Source organism: Thermobia domestica, chromosome 1, assembly GCF_964235325.1.
Source record: "Thermobia domestica chromosome 1, izTheDome1.hap1.1, whole genome shotgun sequence".
In the NCBI taxonomy this organism is placed as follows: domain Eukaryota; kingdom Metazoa; phylum Arthropoda; class Insecta; order Zygentoma; family Lepismatidae; genus Thermobia; species Thermobia domestica.
In genome coordinates, this window is record NC_137454.1 from 175857877 (window position 1) to 175885229 (window position 27353).

At 36.2% G+C, this 27353-nt stretch overlaps 1 protein-coding gene across 1 annotated transcript; it reads left to right on the forward strand.

Moving 5' to 3' along the window:
* Positions 1–202: 202 nt before the first annotated feature.
* Positions 203–27353, forward strand: LOC145691421 (uncharacterized). Its single transcript, XM_081766899.1, has 4 exons — positions 203–605; positions 7936–8113; positions 14517–14698; positions 20825–27353. The coding sequence occupies exons 1-4, from the start codon at positions 456–458 to the stop codon at positions 21002–21004; spliced, it is 690 nt and encodes a 229-aa protein (XP_081623025.1). The 5' UTR covers positions 203–455; the 3' UTR covers positions 21005–27353.

Sequence of the window (27353 nt, forward strand, 5' to 3'; positions counted from 1 at the left end):
CAAAACTTAAATTTTCCATTTCTGACGTTATATTACAAAATCGGTATGTGATTGAATATTACAAACTAAAGTGCAAGTGGTTGTATTGACTGAAACCGCTACGAAATTAGTTCCCATACAATTAGAGCTTTTTCCGATAATGTGAATATTTCGTTTTAGGATGAGGATTCCAGACGTAAGACCTGGCAGTCTGGCAGGATTAGCTTGAGTGTTGTATGTGTGTGTGTGTCAAAACTTTTCCGGTGCTTGTGCTATCCGTAGCACGGAATAGAATTGTGGAGTTTGTGAAAAATGAATGACAATATGTTTTAGCTAGGTTGTTTCAAGAATGTTTATAACTTAAACAAAACTATGTTACATTTCAGGAACCTATGCGATTATTTGTAAATAATTTATATTTTTAAAGACAATTTTACATTGTGAAAAATTGTATTCGATTTGAATAGACAGAAACTATGGAATCATTTTGGGCAAATAAATTCGCCAAGTCTCTAGTTATATTTGGTTCAGGCATTGCACTGAGTGCTTTAACGTATAGTGTTCTTCAGTATTGGAGAAGAAGAGATAATAAGAGTATTGATGAAGGGTTCGAAGATGTTTCTAAGGTATGTCATTAAAACATAACTGTTATTCCAAGTACAATGTCAAGGTCATAGACATGAATAAAATAATCAAGAAGAATCGAGCTAACATAAGTTGGCTTATTAAGTAGTTCCTAATTGCTGAAGTCAAATAATACAGGTAAACAGCTTATTTCCATGTGTATTTAAGGGTAATAGTTAAGAACAGCTACTTCTGATTTCCCGTGCACGAGGATACTTTTTAGAATCTGTATCTGTAAAACTGCATCCCCTATCTGCTGTGTTCTGCTATACCCAGCTCTACTATACCCTTCTAAAGCGGCCCTACTTATCAATGCCTAGCTGGAGTGTACATTGCGAAGTTTATCTTAACTGCACTGCCAAAATGGATTGAGTTATTGTCGAGAATCTTAAATACACAGATGATGTTTCTCATTGTCATTTTGTTGATACAGTCCGCGCATTTTATAGTTTTGGTGCAGATTTATAATATAGATTCATCTATTAATTACGTGTGTATTTTTTTCGGCTGATATTTAGTATCTCCCCCAATCTTGCACATGTAAGATTTACAGTGTGTTACTTTATAAAACATAGCTCAGTTAGGGACAGCTAGCGAAGGGAGTTAGAAGCCCCCAGGGCCTTTGTACTTCTGCCTTTATCACAATTTAGACTAAAACAAGGTACTATGAACTATGAGACGAGTTGGGGAAATACTAAATGCCATCCCTTTTTTCTTCAAGCAATCAATTCTATGTTCCTTCAGAAATTGTTTCTTACCATAGGCGTAACTAGGATAATATCCTGGGGGGGGCATGGTCCCTTAGTTCTGAAAATTGGAAAAATATTTTTAGAAGACCGTGTTATAATGATATATATATATATATATATATATATATATATATATATATATATATAGGCTATATATATATATATATATATATATATATATATCCTTCTGAGTCCGTCTTACCCGCACTCATTATCTACTCTTCAAGTTATTTAGTTCTACCACAACACTGTCATGTAGCAGTACAGTGAAAATCTATTATATCAGAAATTTGCTTAAAAGTGTATATTCCCTATATCCTGTTGCTACTAAATAACTACCTAAGATCTATACTAGTTATGAAAACTCATAATTTTCTATTACTGTTTTACTCGTGCAATTATGAGCGAAAACCTTTATTCTTAAACGTTAATCGTCATGCTCTCAGTTTACTTTTACACAGGGCTAAAAATAGATCTGAAAATTTAGGGGGACGGATAACGTCACGTCGTCCCCCGTGCCTATATTTGCTTTTTTTTTTTTTTTTTTTTTTTTTTTTTTTTTTTTTTTTTTTTTTTGGAAGTGGAGGGACGCCGTAGATAGTTTTGGAAGTGGGAGAATGGTGCCCTCCCGCGACCCTCTTTACTTTTACCCCTGCTCTTACATATAGTAGAAACACAATGAAATATACAAGCAGTGACGTAATTTAAAATTGACTTTTTAAAAATCAGTCATGGGCTAATATTTATTCACTGTATTTAAAGTAAAGTGTGTGTAAAATCTTTTCATTTTAAGTTTTACAATAAATCATTGTCGTTTACTAGTGTTGCAGCTTAATTTCACAAATTTTGCGAACAAAGAAATACAATCAATTTTTATACACGAAACATTTTTAACTGAAAAAAACAAACAAGGTATATAAAACTACCGAATCAGAGAAACATAGTTGGCCAACTTCCCATAAATCTTAAATATTAAAAAAAAAAAATGCAATTAGAAGAAAAGCAGGTCAATAATACGGGAGAAGAAGACTTGTAAACGGACTTGAGGGACTTGTTTCCCTATAAAAGATGTTTCCCATTATCTTTTCAATGAAATATTAAATTACAAGCCTTACAATTTAAAATTTTCGGGAGGACGTATGATAAGTGGCCCTGATGGACAAGCAGAAGTGATTGTAAAATTTAAAACAACAAACATTTAATGAAACAAAGATTCGACCAGCAGAATTGATCGATAATAATGTTGATCCCAATATTTTAACAGAGAGAGAATGTATGCCAACTCTTGTAATATTCCTAAATTACATGTGAGCTTTCGTAGCGTATTCTGGTAGTTACAACGCTAGCGTCAACCGTCGAGAAATATGATTACAGCCATATATTTTCGAAATACACTCAGCCCTAGCTAGAAGGCATTGTAAGCGCGTTACGTTTGGCAACATCGTACGGAAACAAAGGAATGCTGAATTGCATTCTAACCCGTTCCTTCTCCTCCTCCTCCTCTTATTATTATTATTATTATTATTATTATTATTATTATTATTATTATATCTTTTTCTTATCTGTATAGTACAAGGGCGATACATAAAATAATTCTTCGGTTTTGCTGTAGTTATATATATTAACATCAAGTGCTTTTTGTAAACGCTTCCCACATTGAAGTAACTACTTTTAGAGACTAGGAGATAAGTGGTATGTTCTGCCAGTAGCAGTTGTTATATCCACTTTACATAAGATGTGATTAAACGGAACATAACAGGAATCATTTTCAGTCCAATAATATGCAGGAGATGGACCATGAGGATGTAGGAATTTTACTGATGCATCACCTCCATCACTATTCACTGACTAAAATCTTCATCCAGACTTGTACGCTTTGCTCGCATCTTGAATGGATCGGTTTTTTCAAAACAATGCATTGCACGTGTGTCCCCGGGATAGTTTTTGCTCTCAGAAATATTTGTTGAAATATGGCACGAACAATAGGCATTTCTTCTTTGTGCACAAAGAAGAACTTCGTGCTACCGTTTTCTGTACAGAAATGAAACATAAAGGCACATGTATTTATTTGATCAGACAATGGTCTCTGAAGGCTTGCTTTTGTAACAACCCGCTTCACAGTCCCACCAATTCCATCGCATGGGGACTTTCCATGTCTGGTAGGAAAAGAAGACCATTTTGGCACCAGGCTTTGCGGTTTTTATACTGGGCTTCACACCCATCAGTGAAATATTCCACTTCTGTTATATGAGGAAACTTTCGTTTTAAATCCGACATTACCAGTTTCTGTGTTTGAAAGACCGTTGGTACGTCATGTTCCATATCATCTGAAAGAATGGAGTAACTTTTGCGTTGATAGTCATAATTAGTTGGGGGAATCACATTGGAATACAATAGTTTCCTTAATTCTAACATTAACAATATATACTATACCAGAACAGCAGCATAAAACTTTACTTGTTAAAGATATACTAGCTGATACGCCCTCCGTTGTGCGGGGTAAGCAACTCTGACTTTCGGAAAGATTGGGAGCGTTGAACCATATAGTACTTTTTCTAGTGTCATAGACATTTTCAAAGAAAGAAAGAAAGAAAGAAAAAAAATTCACTATTGTTTGGAAATGAGAGCAGAGTGAATACGGGTTTTGAGCCCTACGTACAGCTTAGTAGGGTGTCGAACACATAGTGTTCTGTATAATTGAATATACAGGGTGGGCCATTTTAATTAATCCACGGAAATATCTGAAAAATGACAAAACATAGAAGAAATTTTTGAAGTACACGTTATATATTGCTAAGGGGGAAAACCAATTCCGCCAAAAGTACCCCTCCCCGCCCCCCCTAAATGGGGGTAACGGGGGGTAACTTTGAAATGTCAAATGAGAACATGGGTCGAGTAATACCTCGTTCGAAAGGTCTTGAAAAACTAAGTAACGCTGTACCAAAAGATTTTTCATATTGTGCACCAGTTTCAAAATGGCCGCCATGATATGGTTCGGAAATTCCAGTACCCGTAGTATGAAAACCATGGAAGGTAAATGAATGGAACAAAATTGAAATACGTAAATATCATAGGGCATATCGAATGATGTAATCCCTGTGATCCCAGTGACCTCCCTGAAGGGGTCTTGTGGGCTAACTTCAAAATTTCAATGTCCGACCGGACAACGGTTCGGGCGTACGCTTGACCTACCCAATGCTGTTTGGAAGGCAGACTTCATGCATAGAGAATTGGTGCACTAAGTTAACGCGGATGGCCACAGTTACATTTTGATTAACTATTAGCATTCATGTCATATTGTGAGCTTGAGGGACGAAACGGTGTGTACGTATATCCCCGAAATGCTTTCTGAATAACCAGCACGCATTGCATAAAAGTTTCTCTTTTTTTAGTCACTACAGCGTCATCCTTACAAACAAATGTTTCAACCACACCATACCTATTTGTAAGGTTAGCCTTAATTTACGAATTAAAGTAGAGTTCTCGTTTGAACTTTCACTTTACTTTCCACCCCACTCACATACAGAGCGCAGGGAGAGATTATTTTGCAGGACTTGGATTTCTCTCTATACATTTTGGCAATTTTACTCTAATATTTTTATCTCTGTTGTATTATTCTCGAGCCTTGGAACGCTTCCGTGGTTTTCCTATTTAATTTTCGTTATTTTCATTTATGTCTAACCGTATTCATACTATGGGCACTAGACGTTTTATTAGACACAGTCACCATGTCTTTGCGATCATTTTGAAAACGGTGTCTCATGTCGAAAATTTTCTTACAGAAGCTGTTTGATATTAATTTGTTTATGTAACGTGATATTACTCGCTTCAAGCTGCTATTTGAATTTTTCAAGTTGGCCCCCGGTACCTTTCAGGTGGCTCTTGGAGTCACCCCGACAACACCTCTCGATGTGCCTTACGTCAGTTAGCTACTCCAGTTTTTCTTTTGTTGATTTATCTCCAATCGCTTTCATACTATGAGAACTAAACCTTTTCTCTGACACGGATACTATGTTTCGGCGGCCTTTTGAGAACACTGCCATTTCACATCAATCGTTTTCTCCTGCAATATGTTAGATTTTGCAAGATTTATCGAACGAGGTACCACTCGACTCATGTTACTATTTGAAATTTTGAAGTTAGCCCACAAGACCCCTTTAGGGAGGCCACTGGGATCACAGGGACCACACCGTTCGATATGCCCTATGATATTTACGTATTTCAATTTTGTTCCATTCATTTACCTTCCATGGTTTTCACACTACGGGTACTGGAATTTCCGAACCATATTATGGCGGCCATTTTGAAACCGGTGCACAATATGGAACATCTTTTGGTACTGCGTTACTTAGTTTTCCAAGACCTTTCGAACGAGATATTACTCGACCCATGTTCCCATTTGACATTTCAAAGTTACCCCCCTTTACCCCCATTTAGGGGGGCGGAGAGGGGTACTTTTGGCGGAATTGGGTTTCCCCCTTAGCAATATATAACGTGTACTTGAAACATTTCTTCTATGTTTTATCATTTTTCAGATATTTCCGTGGATTAATTAAAATGGCCCACCCTGTATATATTGTTTTTACGAAATTGGTAGTTCAGTAATTAGGGGTATTTGGTCCACACGATTTCGTATATTTGTAATGTCGCAGGTAATAATGCAAAGTGTGGGCACAGACACGTCTAATGCTGTGACAGTCAACCCTGAAATTGGTTGGACACCCTAATAACTGGGTTGCTTGGGAGGAGTGGTAATGCTCACAAGCGTATTTCCAGGATACCAAAGAGTACTTATACCATATTTTTTTTTTTTTGGGGGGGGGGTATGGAAGTTATTGGAAGAAATTTATTTCTCAATCAGTTGGCAACACTGACTGGGATATCTCCTCAGTGCTTGGATAGCCCATCACAATTTTTGTATAGTGAAAATAGATGTAATAAACTTACTGCAAAATATGACAAATACGTCTAACGCTGTGACAGGCAACACTGAAATTGGTTGGTAACCCTGAAAACTGAGTTGCTTGGGAGGAGTGGTAATGCTCACAGACGTGTTTCTAGGATACCAAAGAGTACTTACACCAATTTTGCAGTGTGTATGTTAAATCGTATGGAAGTTATTGGAAAAAGTTTATTTTGCAATCAGTTGGCAACACTGACTGGGATATCTCCTCAGTGCTTGAATGGCCCTTCACAATTTTTGTATATGTGAAACTAGATGTAATAAGCTTTCAAACAGAAACAAATTCATTGAAATCCATGATGGGAATTTTGAGAAATAAAGGTTTAAAGTTTACAAAATGGCGTTTTAGTTTTTTTCTCAAAATGTTACCTTTCAAATGACTTTATAAATGTTCTGTCAACTCTACGGGAAGTTTTCATTTTTTTCATGGTAAACAACTTCAAGACAATCTGAATAAATAAAGAAACATGTTTCTAGGAATAGTAGGAACCGATTTTTTACAAAACTGGGAAATATCATGCCATGACTGTTAAAACTAGATTTTCTTCTCATTTTTGAAATGCAATAACTTCTGAACGGCTTGCAATAAAATTTATATATTTGCAATCATCATAAAAAGTTTTATAACTCTAACAAATATCATCCAAATCTGCGATAGTTGGTTAAATTTCCCCAAAATTTTGGTTGATTTGACGTGGAATGACCCTTACGTGGCATAAAAGACATGCCTTGTGTGTGGCACAGGTTAGCGACACTTCTGTGAACACTGTGCATTGCCTTCGCGTAGATTCACTTCATCATTATCTTTCTTATGGAACTGGAACATCATGTCTTGAAACTGGAAAAGAACAATCAAATTCGGTACATCTATGTTAAGTTATGCGTGAACATTAACATAACGAAGTCTATTAGTTCTGATATTAACACTGTTAGCGGTTGAGAAGTTTCAGGTCTAGCTCCGAAGACTCTTGTTAGATCCTCATGCATGGGACTATTAGGAAAATAAACGCTTAAAAGAAAAGATCATGAGGCGAATATTCGGACCCAAGAGGAAGAGGAACAGGAACGGGGAATGGCGGAAACTTCATCACGTGAAACTACATAATTTATACAGTTTACCAAACATTGTTAGAGTCATCAAGTCTAGGAGTCTCGGGTGGGCAGGTCATGTGGCTAGGATGGAAGAAAATAGGAACGCTCTCAAAGTCTTAACTGGAAGACCAAACGGAAAACGACTATTAGGAAGACCTAGGCACAGATTTTAGGACAATATTGAGATGGATCTTGCAGAAATGGGAATACAAAGTAGAATCAGAATCCAGTTGGCTAAGGATACAAGTCAGTGGAGAGCTTTTGTAAACGCAGCATTGAACCTCCAGGTTCCATAGGCCATAGAGTTAGTTAGTTTAAAAGAAAAGATAGAAAGATTAGGAAAAAGTACACTTAAGGAACTAAGAAGGCTATAACTGACGAAGACTTCTAAAACAGACATACAGGGATCGATGTATAGCGTTTTCTCCTTACATTAGTTGCTCTGGGCTGACTTTTCCTTTATAATGCAATCTTCAAAGCATTTCAAGATTGTGTTAATGTTTTTTTTTTTTTTTTCTGTACTTTCAGTTGGAAGAAAGTCCTGAAAGAAGAATTCTTGTACTTGGGTTAGAAGGCTGTGGGAAGAGCACACTTTTACAGCAAATAACTTCCGGTTCATGTAAAAATCATCAGGAAATACGACCCACGGAGGGATTCAACGTTACTTGTCTTCATAATGGCGGACTCTCATTGAATATCTGGGAGAGTAAGTATGCTTCATTATATTGTAAGCCGCTTGAGAATGTTCTATTTGTGTCCGCATTTAAAACTTTAGTCAGGGTGTCTATCGGTCACGAATGTCACGAAAAAGTCACAAAATCAAAAAACGGCCATGAAAGTCACGAAATTTGGCTTTTGGATCACGATTTTTTAAATTTATTTATTTATTTTTTTTAACTGCAAATGTAAGTACAGATTGGAAAATTTTGTTGTATAAAACGGCAAAATTTACCACCAAAAATGTCTACGTTCGGCTTTAGACGCTACCAAATCGCAAGCAAATTACGTTTTTATCGCATGGATGAAAATTCAGCCTGATTCGCACCCAAATTCGCTCTTGAAAATGTTACGAAATTTTATGATTTGTTAAAAAAAAAAAAAAAAAAAAAAGGTCACGAAAAAGTCACGAAGTTTCATTTTGGAATTTTAGTAGACACCCTGTTGGTGAGAAAAACTTTAGCGCGGATAGGATATATGGGAATCGTTTCAACCATAGGATAACAACACAGATTTAAGGTGTTTATGCTGTGTAGCAGCCAGGGTTGGCTGGTTTAAACCTTGGTGTAAACCAGCTGTTTTAAAAAAAGAATGATTTAAACCAAAAGACAAAAAATGTTCGTAAAAATCTAAGTGTTCGAAATCTTAATGAACACACATTTGTGGGTTATCACGTTTCACTCCCGTATATTATTCGTATTATATTCAGACCTAAATTCCCATGCGTTACTCAGACATTACACTACAAAAGCAACTTTTTTTTTTCTTTTTATAGTTTATGAATGTTTCTTTTGTGTTTTTTTACAGTTTGTTATTAATTGTTACGCAATTGCAATCAAAGAAAAATTCTAAATATTGTTTCGTTTTAATAATGTTTACTATTGACAAAATACATCGAAATGCCTTACATTGAGGGAGTCATACAAACCTCACGAGAGGCATTTATTGAAATCAGAAGTATCTTTGGTATCTATTTATGTATAAATGGGTCAGAGCCAAAGTGGTTCCAAATAATTATTGGTGTCTTTATTGACTTTTTTTAGTGATATGCAAATGAAGTCGTTGTATTGCTTTAACTTGGACTAATAAAAGTCGTAGTGAACTAACTTGGACTAAATTAGTTCTTTTGTACTGTGCAGTAGTTTGAAATGGTCCATATGTAATTCTGTATAATGGTTTCACTTGTGCAACTGTTTATCTTTTTATCCTTCTGAAATTACTCTTGACAATTATATTAACAAGTATGTAAAGATCAGTACAACGCATTTTTATCAAGAGTCCTTCCTGAGTGTGTCAGCAGACGTATCGCATTTGTGGCGAATTAGTCCCGGTTTCGAGTTCAAATGGAGAACAATTTCTCTCGGATGTAAGTCGAGAAACGGTTTGGATTGGGCTTTATGCTTATGTGACCCCTTTCAGCATAACCCGGTTCTTGCATATTGACACTAAGGCGAAACAAACTTATTTGTGTCCATATGGGATATAAATACATAGAGCAAATTATTTAAACCAAAAAAATCGGGTTTAAACCAATAAGACCGTTTTTTCTTTTTTCAATAAAAACCATGGTTTTTGCCAACCCTGGTAGCAGCAAATAGTTTTTAGTTACAAATATATATTTTTAAAAAATCGCTGTAAATAATTCCGGTACATCCTATTTGTAATAAAATCTTTCTTACCTATGTCTTTACTACTGAATTCTGCCAGGGAAAATTCGACGTTTTACGTATTTGTTAACTATGGATATAGAAGATCAAGAGGAGTACCTTTTTAGTTTATTAATGAAGATCTGTATGTCTCATGTTTATGATCACGTCGTTTGTTTTCGGTTTTATAAATTTCGCAAAATAATATTTCAATACATAGAAAAATAAACATGAAAACTAAATTCTTATGAATTTTATTATACACACAAAGAGTTTCTTTTCGTAAATTGGTTTACTTTAGCTGGACACCGAGAATAAGTATATTGTCTCTATAAAATATCTCTAGTGATCTGTACCTCTGGCTCCCGGTCGGTGTCGTAAAATTTTAGAATTTAAATATCATGAAGCATCTCATAAATACTTTTTGAGACAAAGTATAGCCCTCAGCGTCTCCAACGGCAGCAGCAATCCTCAGTATGCGTAGCGTACTTTCACTGATAGTACTTTCGGGAATTTTCATGGAAAATATTTTGTTTAAAATTGGGCGGGGATCACTCACTTATTATTGATCTATTTCGGCTTTAGAAATAACGACAATTGGAAATCCTCAGAAAAGATACACCGTATTCCACCAAAATCGAATTATTTTATTGTATAAAAGCTACTGTGAAACATATTTTTATAGTCATACAATGTGGGTGTATACGGCCAGGAGGGAGGAGTGAAAATGAATATTCATTTTTGTTCGACATCAACTCAAGCGTTGCGGAGTTGTGATAGCATGTGCATTATATTGTATTAAAAAGGGAATAATGTTTACGTAGGTAATCGTTGAACATATTTTTTAACCGGGGGAAGGACAAGTTCACCCTTTTGTTCTCATCACCACCACCATCATAGGTATTCTGCCATTATTGGCAGGTCACTTGTCGCAACTGAGAAGCTTCCATACTCCACGGTCTTACCTCTCCGTATTCATGTACAGTTCTTCTGTTTTAATATCGTCCATCAATTGTAGCCTCGTAGCCCCCCTCCCTCTCTTTCCTGCCACCATTCCCTCTATCACGTACCTCATGATACAGTTCCATCTTACCCAATGTCCCAACCAGTTTCTCTTCCTCTTCTCAATAATATCTAAAAGTGTTCTTTTCTTCCCCACTATGTCTAACACGCTCGTATTCGTTTCCCCCTTGACCCGGCTAATTCTTTCCATTTTTCTTCACACCCATATTTCGAAAGCTTCCAGTAATTTTTCATCATTTTGCGTAATGTCTATGTTTCTGCCCCATACAGTACAAATACTTCAAACGAAACATTTTATGAGTCTTTTCCTTAACTGTTTATTCAAGGTCTCACAAAATAGACTTATCTTCCTTCTAAAGGCTTCCTTCGCCATTCCTATCCTTGCTTTTATTTCACGTTCACACTTCTTATCACTAATAATACTACCCAGGTATCAAAAACTATCACTTGTTCTATTTTCTCCCCTCCTACTTCTATATTTGACACGGGGGGTGCGGTAGCTCAGTGGTAGAGCGTTCACCTCCGGTGCTTGGGGTCCCTGGTTCGATCTCAGCTCGCGCCGTGTGGACTTCGTGGTGGACAAACACCATGCTCGTGGGTTTTCTCTGGGTTCTTCCGTTTCCGCCCACTTTCTTCAGTCTACTATTTCATTCATTTCTCCTCATCGCCGTCTTCTTTAGCCTAACCGGCATAAGTGTGCGACGCAAAACAGATTTCATTTCATTTCTATATTTGACACCGGCCGCTTCGTTCCAGTTACCATAGCTTTAGTGTTTCTAATATTTATTTTCATCTCATATTCTTCACAGTCCTTCCTCAAGTTTTCCAAAGCCTTATTGATTTCCTTTCCAGATTCCGCACAAACACCATATCATCTAGAAACCGTGAGATGCCGTCTTCATTATGTAGGTTCCTTTTCACTATCTATTCTAGATAGATATTAGATAATGTAAGCGAGAGACAGCATCCCTCTCGAACTCCCCTTCCAGTTGCACTCTCCTATTTTAACACTTACTTGTTGGTTCATATATAAGTTTCTTGTGAGTCTAGGATCTTTCCATTCCAACCCAATGACCTTTAGAACTCTCAATAATTATTCCCAATTCACACTGTCAAAAGCCTTTTCTAGATCAATAAATACAACATACACTTTTTTCCCTTTTTCTATAAACCTTTGACCGATCATCCTTAATAATCCAATTGCATCTTTTGTGTCCTTACTTCTTCTCAACCCGAACTGTTCCTCCGTAACTTTTATTTGTTCTTGTAACTTCTGTTTAGTTCTCGAAACAAAATATTTGCTGACTGTGATAAGAGACTAATAGTTCTGTGATCCTCACATCTCTCTAGGTTCAATTTCTTAATCATCGATACCATAATGTTCTTCAGTTTCATATATTTCTTTGCAGTCAGAGCAATTCTTTCTTGCCCTTGTCTCCTATTATTTTAAATCTAAGAATGGTTTACAAATTCCACAAATCCAGAAGATGACTGTGAAGTCTCAAAGAAAACACACGCCATATTACATGAAAATCAAAACCTTTTTCTGTAAAAACGAAAATTGCCAGGAACATACTTTGAATTGGAAGGGGGTAGTGGCGTTTTATGTATGTTACCGCGTGTACTGCCGGTAAACAAATAATTAAAACATGTTTTATTAGGGAAATTCTTCAAAATACAATTTTATAATGCCCTTTTGCTTCCACTATGTCATCTGTGCTTCAGTCCAAAACAAACTCCATCGCCTTCTAACGGATTAAAAAAAATCCAAGTATATCGCTGCAGCACAGTGAGCAACCAACGTATATGTATCAACGCTACGAGTCGTGGAAGAATGTTGAGGAGATGAAACACATGCCAAATAGCAGTCAAGTGGACCACTGAATTCTGCGAGAACCTCATAACTTTCTGCTTAATCGTACAGAGGCGGAAGCTTCATTTACTGAAAAGAGGTAGTAGTTTTGGTGGTCGCCTGAGAAACATTTGAGACTAAGCAGACGACGTAAAACCTATTGCTTCCGTCAACACAAGATTAATTGTATTTAGTATATTTTGTTACATTCAATACTTTTTCCAGTATCTTTTTTCAAAAACATAAAGGAAAGAATATAATACATGTACTCAAATTGCAATATTTTACGTTTTCCATATGTTCTTTTGATACTACCATGGTTGGTTTTTGGATCACCCTTCCAAATAGAACAAATAAGGTGCAGTGGAGCGAAGCGAAACTAATGATTGATTTGCATGTACACTCTGTATCCATAACGAAGCTATAAAAGACGAGATCTGCAGTTTAAAGTGGGATCTGACCTCTGTAGTGTGTTCGATTCCTGACCCGACAAATCACCTTTACGCGCTCTGACTACTGGACCAAGAAAAAATGAAAGAAAGAAAAAAAAACTTACAGTGTAATTAGTTACTGTTAACTTGTGTTGATTATACATTGTGGTGGTAGAGCTCCTGTTTATTACTGTGTTCAAGTAGCAATGCCGAATTCAAGCGTTTCTGCGTCAGCTAACCTACCTCTTCAAAAACTAAAGTTAATTCTGATATGTTGTTCAGAAGACGGGAAAAAAAGAGTTCAGGATGTCCAAGGTCCATGAAATGACAACTCAAATTTACATTGTATAAAACTGCATTCTAAGTCAGTTTCAAGTTTTTTAAACAATAATTTACATCTCTTTGGAATTCATTTTCTGAGTTCGACCTTGATAGTTTCAGGTAAGATGCTTAATTTACAACTTCTAGTAGACACATAATTATTGCGAAGGCAGTTATGCATGCGTTATGGAATAATCGAAGTATGGTATGTAGGCTATTGAGAAATGCTGTTGTATTGTAAACATTTTATCCTATAGAAGCTATAGTAAACTCTTTCAGAATTTCAACATACGCCAGTAGAAGGGGGAATTCAGTCTTTCATTTTTGACAAATTTTAATCCCAAGCTGTGGGGACCATCAGAATCTCCTAAAGAAGATATACACTATGTTTTGTTATAATCGAATAACAGCAAAGAGGGAACGTAGCAGCGATGCTAGGAACGCTTCCACCGGGAAAGGCACTGGAAGAAATCTTCCTTCTGTAACCACTCTCCTCTCACCAAACTCACGCAATTTCTGCCTGAATATTATATTCCAAATAAAAAATATTATTATTTTAGAACGCAAAAAAAATCAAATAAATATAACATTTTTAAAAAAACTAAATAAATTAGACATGTCCTGAGGCACTAAACATATGCTTCAATGGGTAACCGTAGAAGAGTTGTATTACCGCAAAATATTTTTAACTTGATCTTATTTTAAAATATTCATTGTATCTATAAAAATATTTCCAAGATATATATATAAAAAAATCAAATAATTTGTATGAATTTTATTCTTCAAAATTGTTTTCTATGCGTATGTTAAAATTTGTAGTATGGGGTGCCTTTGACCTCCTTTTATTGCTTTGTTCTTCATGGATTCCAACCCTAAACAATAGGCTTATTTCAGAAGGTTGGTGAAAAATATATAACAAGTTTTATTGAAGTCGAATAAGTTTTAGGGTTACCATGGAACACACACACACAATAATGCCGATTGAGTTGAATGATAGAAACTCGCTCCAGTTATAGTATGCACTCATGTAGTTAATAGAGATTAGGATGTTACCATTTGCTGAGGGATAAAGAAATTAGTAAATTTTATACTTTCAATCTCTCTTTTTTTCTCTTTCAGTTGGAGGAAATGAAAACGTACGTCGTTATTGGGGAAACTTTTTTCAAGACACAGATTTACTAGTGTTCGTAGTAGATGCTTCTGATACTCATATCTTGCCTCAAGCAGTGAAGGAGGTGAAAGCCTTACTGGGAGACGATAGGTTGGCTAAAGTGCCAGTACTTGTACTTGCCAACAAACAGGTAACTAGCATGATAAGCATTTTATCACAAAGTAAACTGTTATCCTCAGGTTTGTACATCGTCACGTTCTCACTATGCTTCAACTGCATTATAGAACATTCTATATTTCAGTTTTAACTTGTTTTAACCAATGAGAAAAAGCGGAAAGGCTGTTATTCACAGCAAAAAATGTGTAGCAGAATTTTTTTTCTATATGCAACAGGTAGCACTTTCGGAAGATCCAACTTCCTTCATCAGCCTGTGGTAGACTTCAAAAAGGATTAAAAAAAAAAAAAACGAAGGATGATTTTAAAATGGTTAAAAGGTTAGGATATGTAAAATACAAACATTAAAACATCCGGAAATAGAAGAATGTCAGTGAGTTTCTATTCCCGTGAAACAAGAAGAGATATTAGCAAGAATGGGGTGGATCCAGATACTTGTGGAAGGGGGACGTCTTTTGAGATACCACACAATGTTACCAGCTCAACAGTGTTGCCAGCACAGTACAAAGTTGTATTTTTTTAAATGGAACATATAGGAGTTTATGCCATCAAAAGAATTAGTACAGAATGTGAATACCAAAAAGCGAAACCGCTCCTGTCAGTATTGCCAAATAAGGAAGTTATAAAGCTTCAAAGATCAAGAAATTAAAGTGTCCGTAGAGCAAAACGAGCAAAAAGGCAAGAAAAATAATAATACGGAATGAAAAGGAGTAACCGAAAGAGTAAACCAGAGAACGCACAGCATCCAGTGAGTAACAGGGTTGCCACAGCAAAGGGGAAAAAATTGAAAATGTTGCAGTTGCCATAGGAGGAAAAGTGTCCATATGACGTAATGCTGGAAACACCATAGAAAGTCTATGTAAGATTCAAGAATCCTAATAGCGTTTGTTCGAAAGCGATATCTCTAACCGTTCCCGAGATACACCAAAGTGTGCGGGATTTGCAACACTGCATAATAATTCCCTCGTCCTCCAAACTACAGGAACGAGTAATGAAAATGACACGCCCAACAAAATGTAAGAACTACACGGGTCTAATCGTCAAATAGAAGGCAATGATACCTTTATGTTTACAAGAACATATGATGAAGTGCGGGTTTTCCCCGTAACTCGCATGGGACACGGAGACATCATTGTCACGCAACGTCCGTGACAATATACACATTATGGTACACAAACCAGATTAGTTGTTCTTGTGATGTAGTGGGTAACGATTCAGGCTACAACGTAGGTCGTTGGTTCGATCCCATTCAGGGCTACTGTGTTTGTTCTTTCAACAAGCACTATAATTAAGTTAGATAGAGACGATTTCTATGAAACGTTTTAGTAACCTTCCTTGGCTTCGCGTTAGGATGTAGTCGGTTGCACACATAAGAATTCCAAAGTCTACAAAGAATAACAATTACATGATTGTAGCAGTGAACCATGGTTCTGAATAATAAGTTTTACTGAACGCTGGAATAGGCCAGTTATAACAATCATCAATAGTGTAGCATGCTTGTTGATGGTTCTCACAACATAAAGTCTGACATGCTAAAAGCAAGTGACTGCCAACCTTGCCAAGCTGTCATTTCTAATAAAAAGAAACACCACCATAATCATTACTACTACAACTACTATTACTATGAAGAAGAAAACGAAAGAGAAAGGAAAAGAACAATTCTAATAATAATAATAATACCATGGTCATCACAATCATACAAGACTGTCTCCTAGAGTAGGACTTTGGTTACAGATGGACATCTGAAATGGAAGAATGTTACATTTGGGAATATGAGTAACATCTTGTATGAAAATGAAACCATCTCCTCAACTTCAGTAGCGTATTAAACATGTCAGCACCACCGTTTCCCCTGAATACTTCATGTTGTTAATGCGATCTCACTGAAACTGTGTTAAATGATAACGGGTGTAACTTTGAACATCGACTGGTACCGGTATGTACAGTCACCAGCAAAAGAATGGGGACTATAGAACTATAATTCCATTACTTGGGGTCCCTATTCTTTTGCTGACGACTGCACAAGGTAGGTTTTACGTCATTTCTCTTGCCTTTATCTAACACTGATTCACAAATTTATTGTTAGTATTAGTATGATCAATAAACTGTATCCAGACAGTATAAGAAACTAGCATATGAAGAGCAATATGTAGGCATAAACAAATGATGCGCAAAATTATATTGTAACGGCACAAGGGAGTTTCGTTATTTGCATGCTTTGTTGTAATGGCAAACAGCCTGTCTCCCTTGCAACCTTGTGGTAACCCATGAGCTCAGGGAGTTCGTGTTAAAATCGTTCGATTCGAGTAAGATCTCATACACTCGGTACTGCTGTAACAACGACACAATGCAGGAAGTGTGGAAGTACGCGTTAAGTGGGGTAGGCGTAAAATGGAGCATCGTTGGCATGAATATGTGGATATGCTATTAGTGTATGGAGAGTGCACACAAAATGAATCAGAAACAGCGAGAGTGTACGCAGAAAGATTTCCGCACAGACATCATCCCAATAGACGAGTTTTCTCTGCACTTTGTGACCGTTTGCGGTAAACAGGACGTGTTGATACTTGTCATACAAATCAACGTCTACGACCTGCAACTGGTGAGGATGTTGAAATCGATGTCGTAGCAGCGGTTACTGTGAACCCTCACGCAAGTTTCCGAGACATTGCTCGAGAAAGAGGTATTAGTCACACCAGTGTATTGCGGATTTTATCTCGTCGTCGTTACCACCCATACCATGTGTCGCTCCATCAGGAACTAGTGCCTACTGATTTTATAGCAAGCGTGGAATTTTGTGAATGGGAACTTCAGCAGGTTGCTAGGGATCCTGACTTCTTTTTACATGTTTTGTGTTCAGATGAGGCTTCAGTGACGAATCACGGTGTAATAAATAGACATAACATGCACTACTGGGCGCCTACCAATCCACGTTGGTTGCGTCAGCAAGTCCATCAACGACCATGGTCCGTAAATGTGTGGTGTGGAATATTCAATGGAAGGATAATTTGCCCGTATTTCTTTGAGGGCATCTCACCGGCGCCCGATATTATGATTTCCTCTCTAACACACTTCCAGTGTTGTTGGAAGATGTTCCTCTTGCTCAACGTCGCCAGATGTGGTTTCAACACGATGGTTGACTTCTACATAATGCAAGAGTAAATCGGCGACACTTAGATGCCACGTTTCCTGGACATTGAATTGGACGCAGTGGTCCTATCCATTGGCCTGCACGCTCGCCGGATCTGACCCATGAGTTTAATCTGTGGCGATACCTCAAAAGTATTGTGTATAGGAAACCGCCAACCACACCTCAGGATATGAGACAGTGCATTGAACGTGCCTGCGACGCCATTACCCGAGAACACTCCATTGCAGCAACCCAATCTCTCACTCGACGTCTCAGAATGTATTTAGATGCCAATGGTCAACACTTTGAGCATCTGCTGGAATGAGGTACGTTCTATTTAGTAATTTACCGTACTTTTCTCGTAATGTAGTTGCCTCAGTGATAGTGATGTTTGCAAGAAAAAACAGTAGTCCTGAATGGGATCGAACCAACGATCTACGTCGTAGCCCGAATCGTTAACCACTACATCACAAGAACAGCTGATCTGGTTTGTGTACCATAATGTGTATGTTGTCACGGACGTTGCGTGACAATGATGTCTCCGAGTCCCATGCGAGTTACGGGGAAAATCCCACACTTCATCATATGTTCTTGTAAACATAAAGATATCATTGCCTTCTATTTGACGATTAGACCCGTGTAGTTCTTACATTTTGTTTGGCGTGTCATTTTCATTACTCGTTCTTGTAGTTTGGAGGGCGAGGGAATTATTATGCAGTGTTGCAAACCTCACACACCTTTGGTGTATCTCGGGAATGGTTAGAGATATCGCTTTCGAACAAACGCTATTAGGATTCTTGAACCTTACATAGACTTTCTATGGTGTTTCCAGCATTACGTCATATGGGTACTTTTCCTCCTATGGCAACTGCAACATTTTCAATTTTTTCCCCTTTGCTGTGGTGGATGCTGTGCGTTCTCTGGTTTACTCTTTCGGTTACCCCCTTTCATTCCGTATTATTATTTTTTTTTTGCCTTTTTGCTCGTTTTGCTCTACGGACACTTTAATTTCTTGATCTTTGAAGCTTTATAATTTCCTTATTTGGCAATACTGACAGGAGCGGTTTCGCTTTTTGGTATTCACATTCTGTACTAATTCTTTTGATGGCATAAACTCCTATATGTTCCATTTAAAAAAATACAACTTTGTACTGTGCTGGCAACACTGTTGAGCTGGTAACATTGTGTGGTACCTCACCTTTCCACAAATATCTGGATCCACCACATTCTTACTAATATCTCTTCTCGTTTCCGATTTATTCAGGGCTGTCCAACATTACTGAACCACCCTGTATATACAGATGATGATCAGAAAAATGGAAACACCTCAACGAAATTGCAACTTACCAGATTAATATGGTGTCGGGCCACCTTTCGCCTTCAGAACAGCCTTGATGCGACGTGGGATGGAGGCATAGAGGTCGTGAATGGTAGCAAGTGGAATTTTACACCATTCCTCGTGCAGAGCATCGGCCAGTTCTGTGAGAGAGGATGGAGGTGGAAATCGTCGCCGGAGTCGTGTTTCCAAGACGGACCACAGATGTTCAATTATGTTGAGATCTGGGGATTGGGCGGGCCAGGGGAGGTGTTGAACTTCATCCCGATGTTCCTCAAACCACGCTGCAACAACGCCAGCTGTGTGAATGGGTGCATTATCATCCTGGAAGATGGCGTCATTGTCCGGGAACAACATCCGGACCATAGGATGCAAGTGGTCTCCTAAAATTGCGACATAATCGTTGGCAGTGATTCGTCCGCTAAGTGTGACCACAGGACCCAATGAAAACCATGATATGGAGGCCCACAGCATCACCGAGCTGCCGCCATGTTTCACAGTTGGGCGGAGACAGTGCAGATCATAAGCTTCTTTGGGCGTTCTCCACACATAAACATGGCCCGTGGTTGGGAATAGGGTGAAGGATGACTCATCCGACCATATCATACGTTTCCAGTTCTCAACGGTCCAAGTTGCATGGTCGTGGCACCATTTGCGGCGTGCGAAAGCGTTATGGTCCCTGATGAGCGGTTTGGCTCGTGCAACACGACCCCGTAAGTTCATGTCATGTAATTCGCGGCGGACTGTGATTGTCGAAACAGGGTGGGGGAGGTGCTGATTGAGTTCCTCCGTCACTTGCTCCGCAGTGGCACAACAGTTCTGCGTGACAATGCGCTTTAATACCCGGCGTGACCTGTCACTCATGATTTTCTTCCGCCCACTGTTCCGCTTCCTCGATATGCTTTTCCCGTGTGTTGTGTAGGCCGTCATCACCTTCGACACTGTCGCACGCGACACACCTAACACAGTAGCCACTGCCGTCACACTCACTCCACATAACCGCGCACCAACAATTTGCCCTCTTTGAAAATCTGAGAGGTCTCCCATTTTACACTACCTTCGTCTGCTGCAGCCACTGGACACTGCTGTTCCACTGCGCCTGACGTAGTATGGAGACCGACCTAACACACCACCACCACCGGTCCGGCGCTGCTGGCACCACGACACCACTGCCAACCCATACATCTGACGTGTTGCCAACTACAGGTGTTTCCATTTTTCTGATCACCATCTGTATATATAAAATATGAACTATACCAACAAACTGTAAGAGTTGATTCCTTACATTAAAATAAGAGAAAAAGTTCATATGGACCTATGGCGTAAAGTGCATAGTTTCAGAGCTAGGGCAGTCCAAAATCGCGAAAAAGCAAAATTTCAAGAGGCCCTATTTCGAATTTGAGAATCTGTGGATGGTAGTCTATATCAGTGTAAGGAAAGTCACGCATACACAATCCAAAAGTGCATACAAAAAATTTCTGGGTTTACTCGGGGTTTCCCGATACCTTTCATTTTTTTCATTTCACAGTTTCATTAATTTCTCATCATTAACGTTTCTTTTAGCCTACACGGCATAACCGAAGGACGTAAAACTGAATTATTTCATTTCTTAACCTTTAAAAACTTTTTTCAATCGTTGTATAGCTATTTATAATTCTTACAATCATTTTTAACAGGATGTGCGTGGGGCATTATCTCCTGATCAAGTGGCTGATGCTCTTGACTTAGGAAGCATACCTTCCTCCCAACACAAAGTGAAGGTCATTGGAACGCAAGCCCCTCCTGGTGCTACAACACGACATCCATCACTAGCTGAAGTGGAACATGCTTTACTTACCATGAGTAATGGTAGTTAATTCTTTCTTTTGTATCTCTTGTTTACATGAGCTTTAGCACAACAAATAATGAAAAAAAAAAAAAAAAAAAGAAATGTATGTATGTTATAAATAAGATGAATTCCATGACTGAACATGCTAGCTTCATGAGCTGAGTGCATTACACATGATTTGTTAGTCTACATTCTGAAGCAATAAAATGTATAATATTATTAATTAATTTTTAAACCCAAAGGAGACAAGGTAAAAGAAAAGACATATATATTCAAAAATAATATTCATTTTAATTTCATGATACGTGTGTGCTTCCCGTTACATAATGTGTAATTCTTAACTCAGAAACATTTCAACGAGTATGAACGTATTTTGTGCTTGATTTCCTTTATTGAAATCAGTCTAATCACGATATGAACAAATAAACCAGCAAACCCATGTTTCAGAAATGCATAATGGGTTAAAGAATTTTTTTGGGTGGGGAGGAGGTAAGATTGGGGATAAAAATTCTTTTTTGGGAACAGGAAAGTTAAGATTGCATTTTTTCGTAGCAGTGAATGAATTAAAAAGAAAGAAAAAAAAAACCAGTCAAAGAATAGAATCCTTGTTGTTCAGTTATTCAGTTCATCTTAGGAGATACGATTGAGGACAGTCAGCATACATCATATCAAAATAGCGAAAATACTTCAAGGGGTAAGAACATTTTTGCTTTCAAAATTTGTGCCTTAACAAAAAGGTAATAACCTTTCAGAAAGAAATGTTCTTGAAAGTAAATTTGATTTTACAGAGATAGAATAACAATAGCCATGTATTTCGTAACAACTGAATTTGTAATTTGAAACTGAGTTTAATATTGTAATAAGTACAATAAATAAATAAATAAATAAAAAAAAAAAAAAAAAAAAAACATCAACATGCACGCATAGGAACTGCTTAGAATTATAGATATACTTCCTTTCTTATTTATGTATTTATTCTGTTCGAAGTTTCAGGTCTGAAGCCGTAACTTTTTTGTTTTTCAAATCAGTTGCAAGAGGAAATTTTTACGAGACAGGTTAAATGGTGAGGAAAAGTTAAACTGCTGTCAATTCTTATTTGATTGAAAATTTATATCTGGCAACTCTTGACTTCATCCACAAGTAGCTGACGCGCCTAAAACCAGGTTCGATCCTCAATAGGAATTCTAAGACTGCGATAAAAGCGTAAGTAGTGGTTGAAATCCCACTTTAACCAGTGGATCGCAATGTTGAAAATAGTTGTTAAACTCCAAAACCTTCCTTTGATGAATTTTTATTTAACATTGATTTTAATTTCTCATTTCATCGTTTAATTCCAGATTTAGGAGTTGGAAATATTATTTAAACGAGCCTAATTGTATATATTTCCAACTTGCAATAGTGATCAGTTCATAGTAAACCACAAAGAATATTAAGTTGGTCACTGGACTTTGAAAATAACAAAAAGTGATAAGACTGATAGATTCTTGAGCGTTATCAAAACCTTCTGCTTCCATACATCATAGCAATTCCATTTCCGATCATTGTTGGGTGATTCGTATCTAATTCGTTTAAATGCTGTGTAAATTAGTCATATCGTTTCACACGATCATAGTTGTGTTATTAGTTTCTAGTTGCCAATGAAGTCAGTCCACAACTAAGGTTGTAGTGTAGTTCCAATTTAAGTCTTCATAGCTTGTAAACATCTTTCGCCAATACCAATCCCAGCTGCTAAGTGGCTGATGCGCTCGGTTTTGTGTTCAATTCCCGCTAGGAGCTCAGTCTTCATTAGCATAGCTTTCTTAAAATACTGTTTTTCTTACTGTAATATCCATGGAATAATGACGGGAAAAAGTTAATCTTAAATTTTCTCTTGAATTGAACGTAAAAATTGTTTTACGGAACTCATATTTGCTTTGGATGTTATAGTATTAAGACATGTCAATAAAACTTCAACTGTGCACATGATATAAATGTATTTGGTACTGGGTTCAAATCTCTCTTTGCGGGAAGAAAATACACTATATTGCCTTGGAATGTAGATGTTAGTTAAATAGTTTGCCAAAGAGCAAAATTAATAAAGACTGAAATATGTATAGACATTCCATCACTGAATTTTGCAAAAGAATGCATATTTTTAGGCAAGTTGATGTATTATTCAATAATTATAATAACATAATGATAATAATAATAATAAAAGCAGAATGATAAGTGCCAATGATCTTGAGTATCAGGTATGGATTGCAGTGACAAGTGTGTGAAATGATTTATGGTACAGACATATTTGAACTGTATATTTTGAATTTGTAAATATTATTTGTGGCATGCTATATCATCGTGTTTTGGAAACTGTTGTTAATTTTTAAATGTAGCTCTCTTTAATACTAAGAGAAACTCAAACAGGTATATAAATAATGAGTTTTACATAAGATATATATATATATATATATATATAGTAAGGCTGTAGTATTAGCATATATTTATGTCTTTCAGAATCTAAATACTTTGTATATTTGTAAAAATCACAACCTTGGACAAAAGTATTAATTATGTTGTAAACAAGTAACTACTACGTTTCTCAGTAGACTAGTATGGGTTCTGAACATAAATATTGATGTCAGATCTTAATATTTTCATTGGAGTATGTGTTGCATAGTAGCACTTTCTTAAAAAAGAAGATATTCCAGAGTTTTGTTTTTTAAAGTCTTTGCATAACCCAGAAACCTTTGACGTCTTCATTTTCGTCAATATATGTTCAGTTCAGTCAAGAGTCCATTTGACAAGTTCAGTTGTGCTTGACCAGCCGCAAAATATTAGAAAGCAAAAATTTTTGAATGACAATAAAATTCGTTTGTAAATACTAATGTTATTGCCTGTAATTTAACATAATTTTATAGTATGTATATGCAGTTCTAAAACTTGATTTTAATCAGTTCTATTCTAGTATTAGAAGACTAGTGTCTTGGGGAGGTCCCGTTGAGCACAGAAATTTGATGTTGCTCCATTGTCAAAGAGAAGGTTACTTGAATTTATTAAAATGTTATTTGTTAGGAGACTGGTTAGCTGTATCTTCACAAATTTGGTAAAGAGAAGCGTCAGAAATTCAATTTGCAGTTATTTCTATCTCTGTTTTTTTGGCTCACGAGTAGCCGCGTGACTACAGCGTGACGTCTGTGTGTAAGGCCGCAGGTTAGATTTCTGGTTGGCGCATATGTTTGGATCTCCCATTAAACACTTTATGTTAACGCGTCGGTGCTGAAAATGAACGTGGTAAGCAAACAAATCATCTGCTTATATATTTCTTGACGAATCTATAAATATATGATCATTTGTAGAGTTGGATTGCAGTAATTGCATATTTACATTGAATTCGCAGCGTTATACTTTTAATGATAGCTTTTTGAGTTCATATGTAACTAGAGAATAGCACAGTACAAACTCTTCTTATAACATAAATTCGGTATATATATATTAATTCGATATCATTTATTGCATAATCTATTTGATGAGTAGTTTGACAGATTGAACTACGTACAGTATATTGTGTTTGCTTAACTAACTAGTATTTTATAATATTTAACGACATATTTTTCTTGAGTATTTTTAACAAAATACGACATCGTGCCCTTTATTATCAAATAAAGTGTTATAGTCGTCCTGAATTATTTTAATGAAAAATGTCATTATTTAGAAGTTAATATATCATTGTGGTGTAGGTTAAAATTCGACCCTTCAAGTATATTGACATGATTCGTAAGTGCATTATTTTTCTACTACATCCAGCAGAATGATTAAAGTAAGGCAAGTTTATTTAAATATACTAACTTTTTATGCTGAAGAATATGGTCACAAGCAGGATGGATTGATTTAAATCAGTCTGATTTAAATTAAGATATAAATCACTTGATTTTTTAAACAAAAATCGTTGACATAAATCAAATTCCGAAATAAATTAATTTAAAGTGAAAATAAGTGAAATTTCGTTTCTGTTTTGTTATCTCGATTATGAAAGATAATAATCATAATGCAATGAGACTCAAATGTATGTACAGAGCTCCTCCGTGGCTAAGCGGTTAGTGTACGCGCCTTTGGCGCGGGAGACCCGGGTTCGATTCCCGGCGGGAGCTCATGTGGTTCGGATTCCACGTTAATCAGTAGGTCCACGTCTCATATAGCCTCGCTGCTGAACGGGACGTTAAACTCAAAATCAACTCATCAACTCAAATGTATGTACAGTACAGTATGAAAACACGTGTCATGCAAAGGATGATTAGGAAAAATCCCGTTTTCTCCTCTTCGTAACATAGGGTTTATATTGTAAATCGTTAACTATTTCAACGGGGAAATCACCATCGACATTTAAGACGAAAATTCTTTTGTGTGCGCGTTTGTTTGTTTGTTCCCAGATAATAGGGGCGTATTTAGAGGGGTCCGATATCTTCAAAACTTTTTTTTTTTTTTTTAAGATTTTATAATTTTAGGCGAAATTTATGTATTTTGTGTCGCAAGCTAGTTTCGATTTTTTTTAACTATACCCCTGCCACATATCAGTAACTTTTGTGAAAAAATGTCATTTTGATAAACGTTGCTGTACTTTTTCCTTCATGCTTAAGAAACAATTTTTGAGATTGAAATAGGTTAACAATTAGGGATTAATTCAAAATTTAGCCCTAATACTTTCACTTCAATGGCATAATTGACATTTAATACTAATTCCTAATGTTTTTTCTTCAGTTCGGTACTTGTATTATATGAGGAAAAAGACTTAATTTAAATAACAAATCGATTTAAATTTTAAAAAAATCAACAAAAATTATTATTATTATTATTATTATTATTATTATTATTATTATTTTAATATCATGATTTCTTTCCACCCTGGTCACAAGCCATTCTTCATGAGTAAATGGTTGTCGATGTCGGAAGACGGTTTGATTCTTAATGGTACATGTAGCCCGAGTCCTACGTTAAACAGTAATTCAGCATCCTATGTAACCTTGGAGTTGAAGAGACGTTAAACTGCAAACAACAAATCAAAAACTATTAGGGAGAAGAAAGGTTTTTAATTACCGGGAAAACTGAGTTTTAGATTGTCTAATTTAAAACTATAATTTCTTGGCTGCAGCCGCTTCCGAAACGTGTGCGCACCCATAAATTTGTGGAATCGCAGTTCGTCGTGTAAAGCCCCAAATAGTGATTGAGATGACATTTTAAAAGTAAACCTTTCCAAAGACTAAAATCATAGGCATTTCTTTTATCTCTACAGCTCGAATATAGCTTTCAAATCACGTTTTCTTAATATAAGTTGCGGTGTAAGAATTAAAATTAAGCCAAGATTGTCTTGTGTTGAGCATTCCTGTTCTGTCATATTTTAAAATTTTATGATTCTCGCTCTCTTTTAAAAGTTAAGATCTTAGCTTATAGTTATAAATATGAAAGCAGGAGTTGAAACATAAAGATTACCCAGAAATAATAGTAATGAAGTTTGTGCATAAGAGTACAGATATGTTGTTTTCAGACTGTAAATATTGCAGAATTTCTGAACGAGTTTATGAGACCTAGTTTTTTTGATTTTCTATTTTTGAAAACCAAGACGAGGAGATAAGTTTCTGTAGAAGCTGATTTTAACATAAGATTGAATATGTGGAATAGATTTATATAAACGTTTTAAATTATGAGCACAATACTTTTGTCTTTGACTGTTGTTTTTTATAAATATACTGTTGTTTGTACTTAAGCTTTCATTTTGAGTCTTGTTATTTTCTCAGTGGATATAATCAGATTTTTTTAAAAAAATTGTAACCTCTAGATGCGGTTGTTTTGATATGTTAATATTTTCCTAAGCTTTAAAATATTGTTACTTATAATATTTGTGAAACCATGGTTTGTGAAAAAATAATATATATATATATATATATGTATAGATATGTTGTAATCGTAGCTTTACTTTGATGAACAAATTTTTTTGTCAGTTTTCTTTGTCTGTATCTCAGGTATAATATAATTTATTGGATTTTTATTTTAAAAGTTCGACAAGCTACGTGTGTCATTGGTTTAAATATATTCTCAATAATATGATGGTGTTTGTTAATATCAAAACATAATATAACTTGCGCTTTATTATTGTCATATCGAAATAATTGCTCGAAAAAAAAAATAATCGTAGAGTGGCTAATATGAACGGTATATTTTTGACAATATTTGTAAGATGAAAGAACTTCTGCACGAACGTATTTTTTTATACATAATAGATGCATCCAATATTAATATACTTAGCTTCTGTGAAACAGCATAGCAAAATTGTAATTTTGTCTCTCTCTCTGTCTCTCTCCAGAAATTCAAAGTGGACCAGAAATAAAAAGCGCCGTATCAGATTCTTG

What these genes read in the sequence shown, in the direction of transcription:
- LOC145691421 (XM_081766899.1), top strand. Translation starts at nt 456, where the DNA reads ATGGAATCATTTTGGGCAAATAAATTCGCCAAGTCTCTAGTTATATTT. An exon ending in GGTTCGAAGATGTTTCTAAG is followed by an intron (nt 606 to 7,935) that starts GTATGTCATTAA and finishes CTGTACTTTCAG; the next exon opens with TTGGAAGAAAGTCCTGAAAG. An exon ending in CTCATTGAATATCTGGGAGA is followed by an intron (nt 8,114 to 14,516) that starts GTAAGTATGCTT and finishes TTTCTCTTTCAG; the next exon opens with TTGGAGGAAATGAAAACGTA.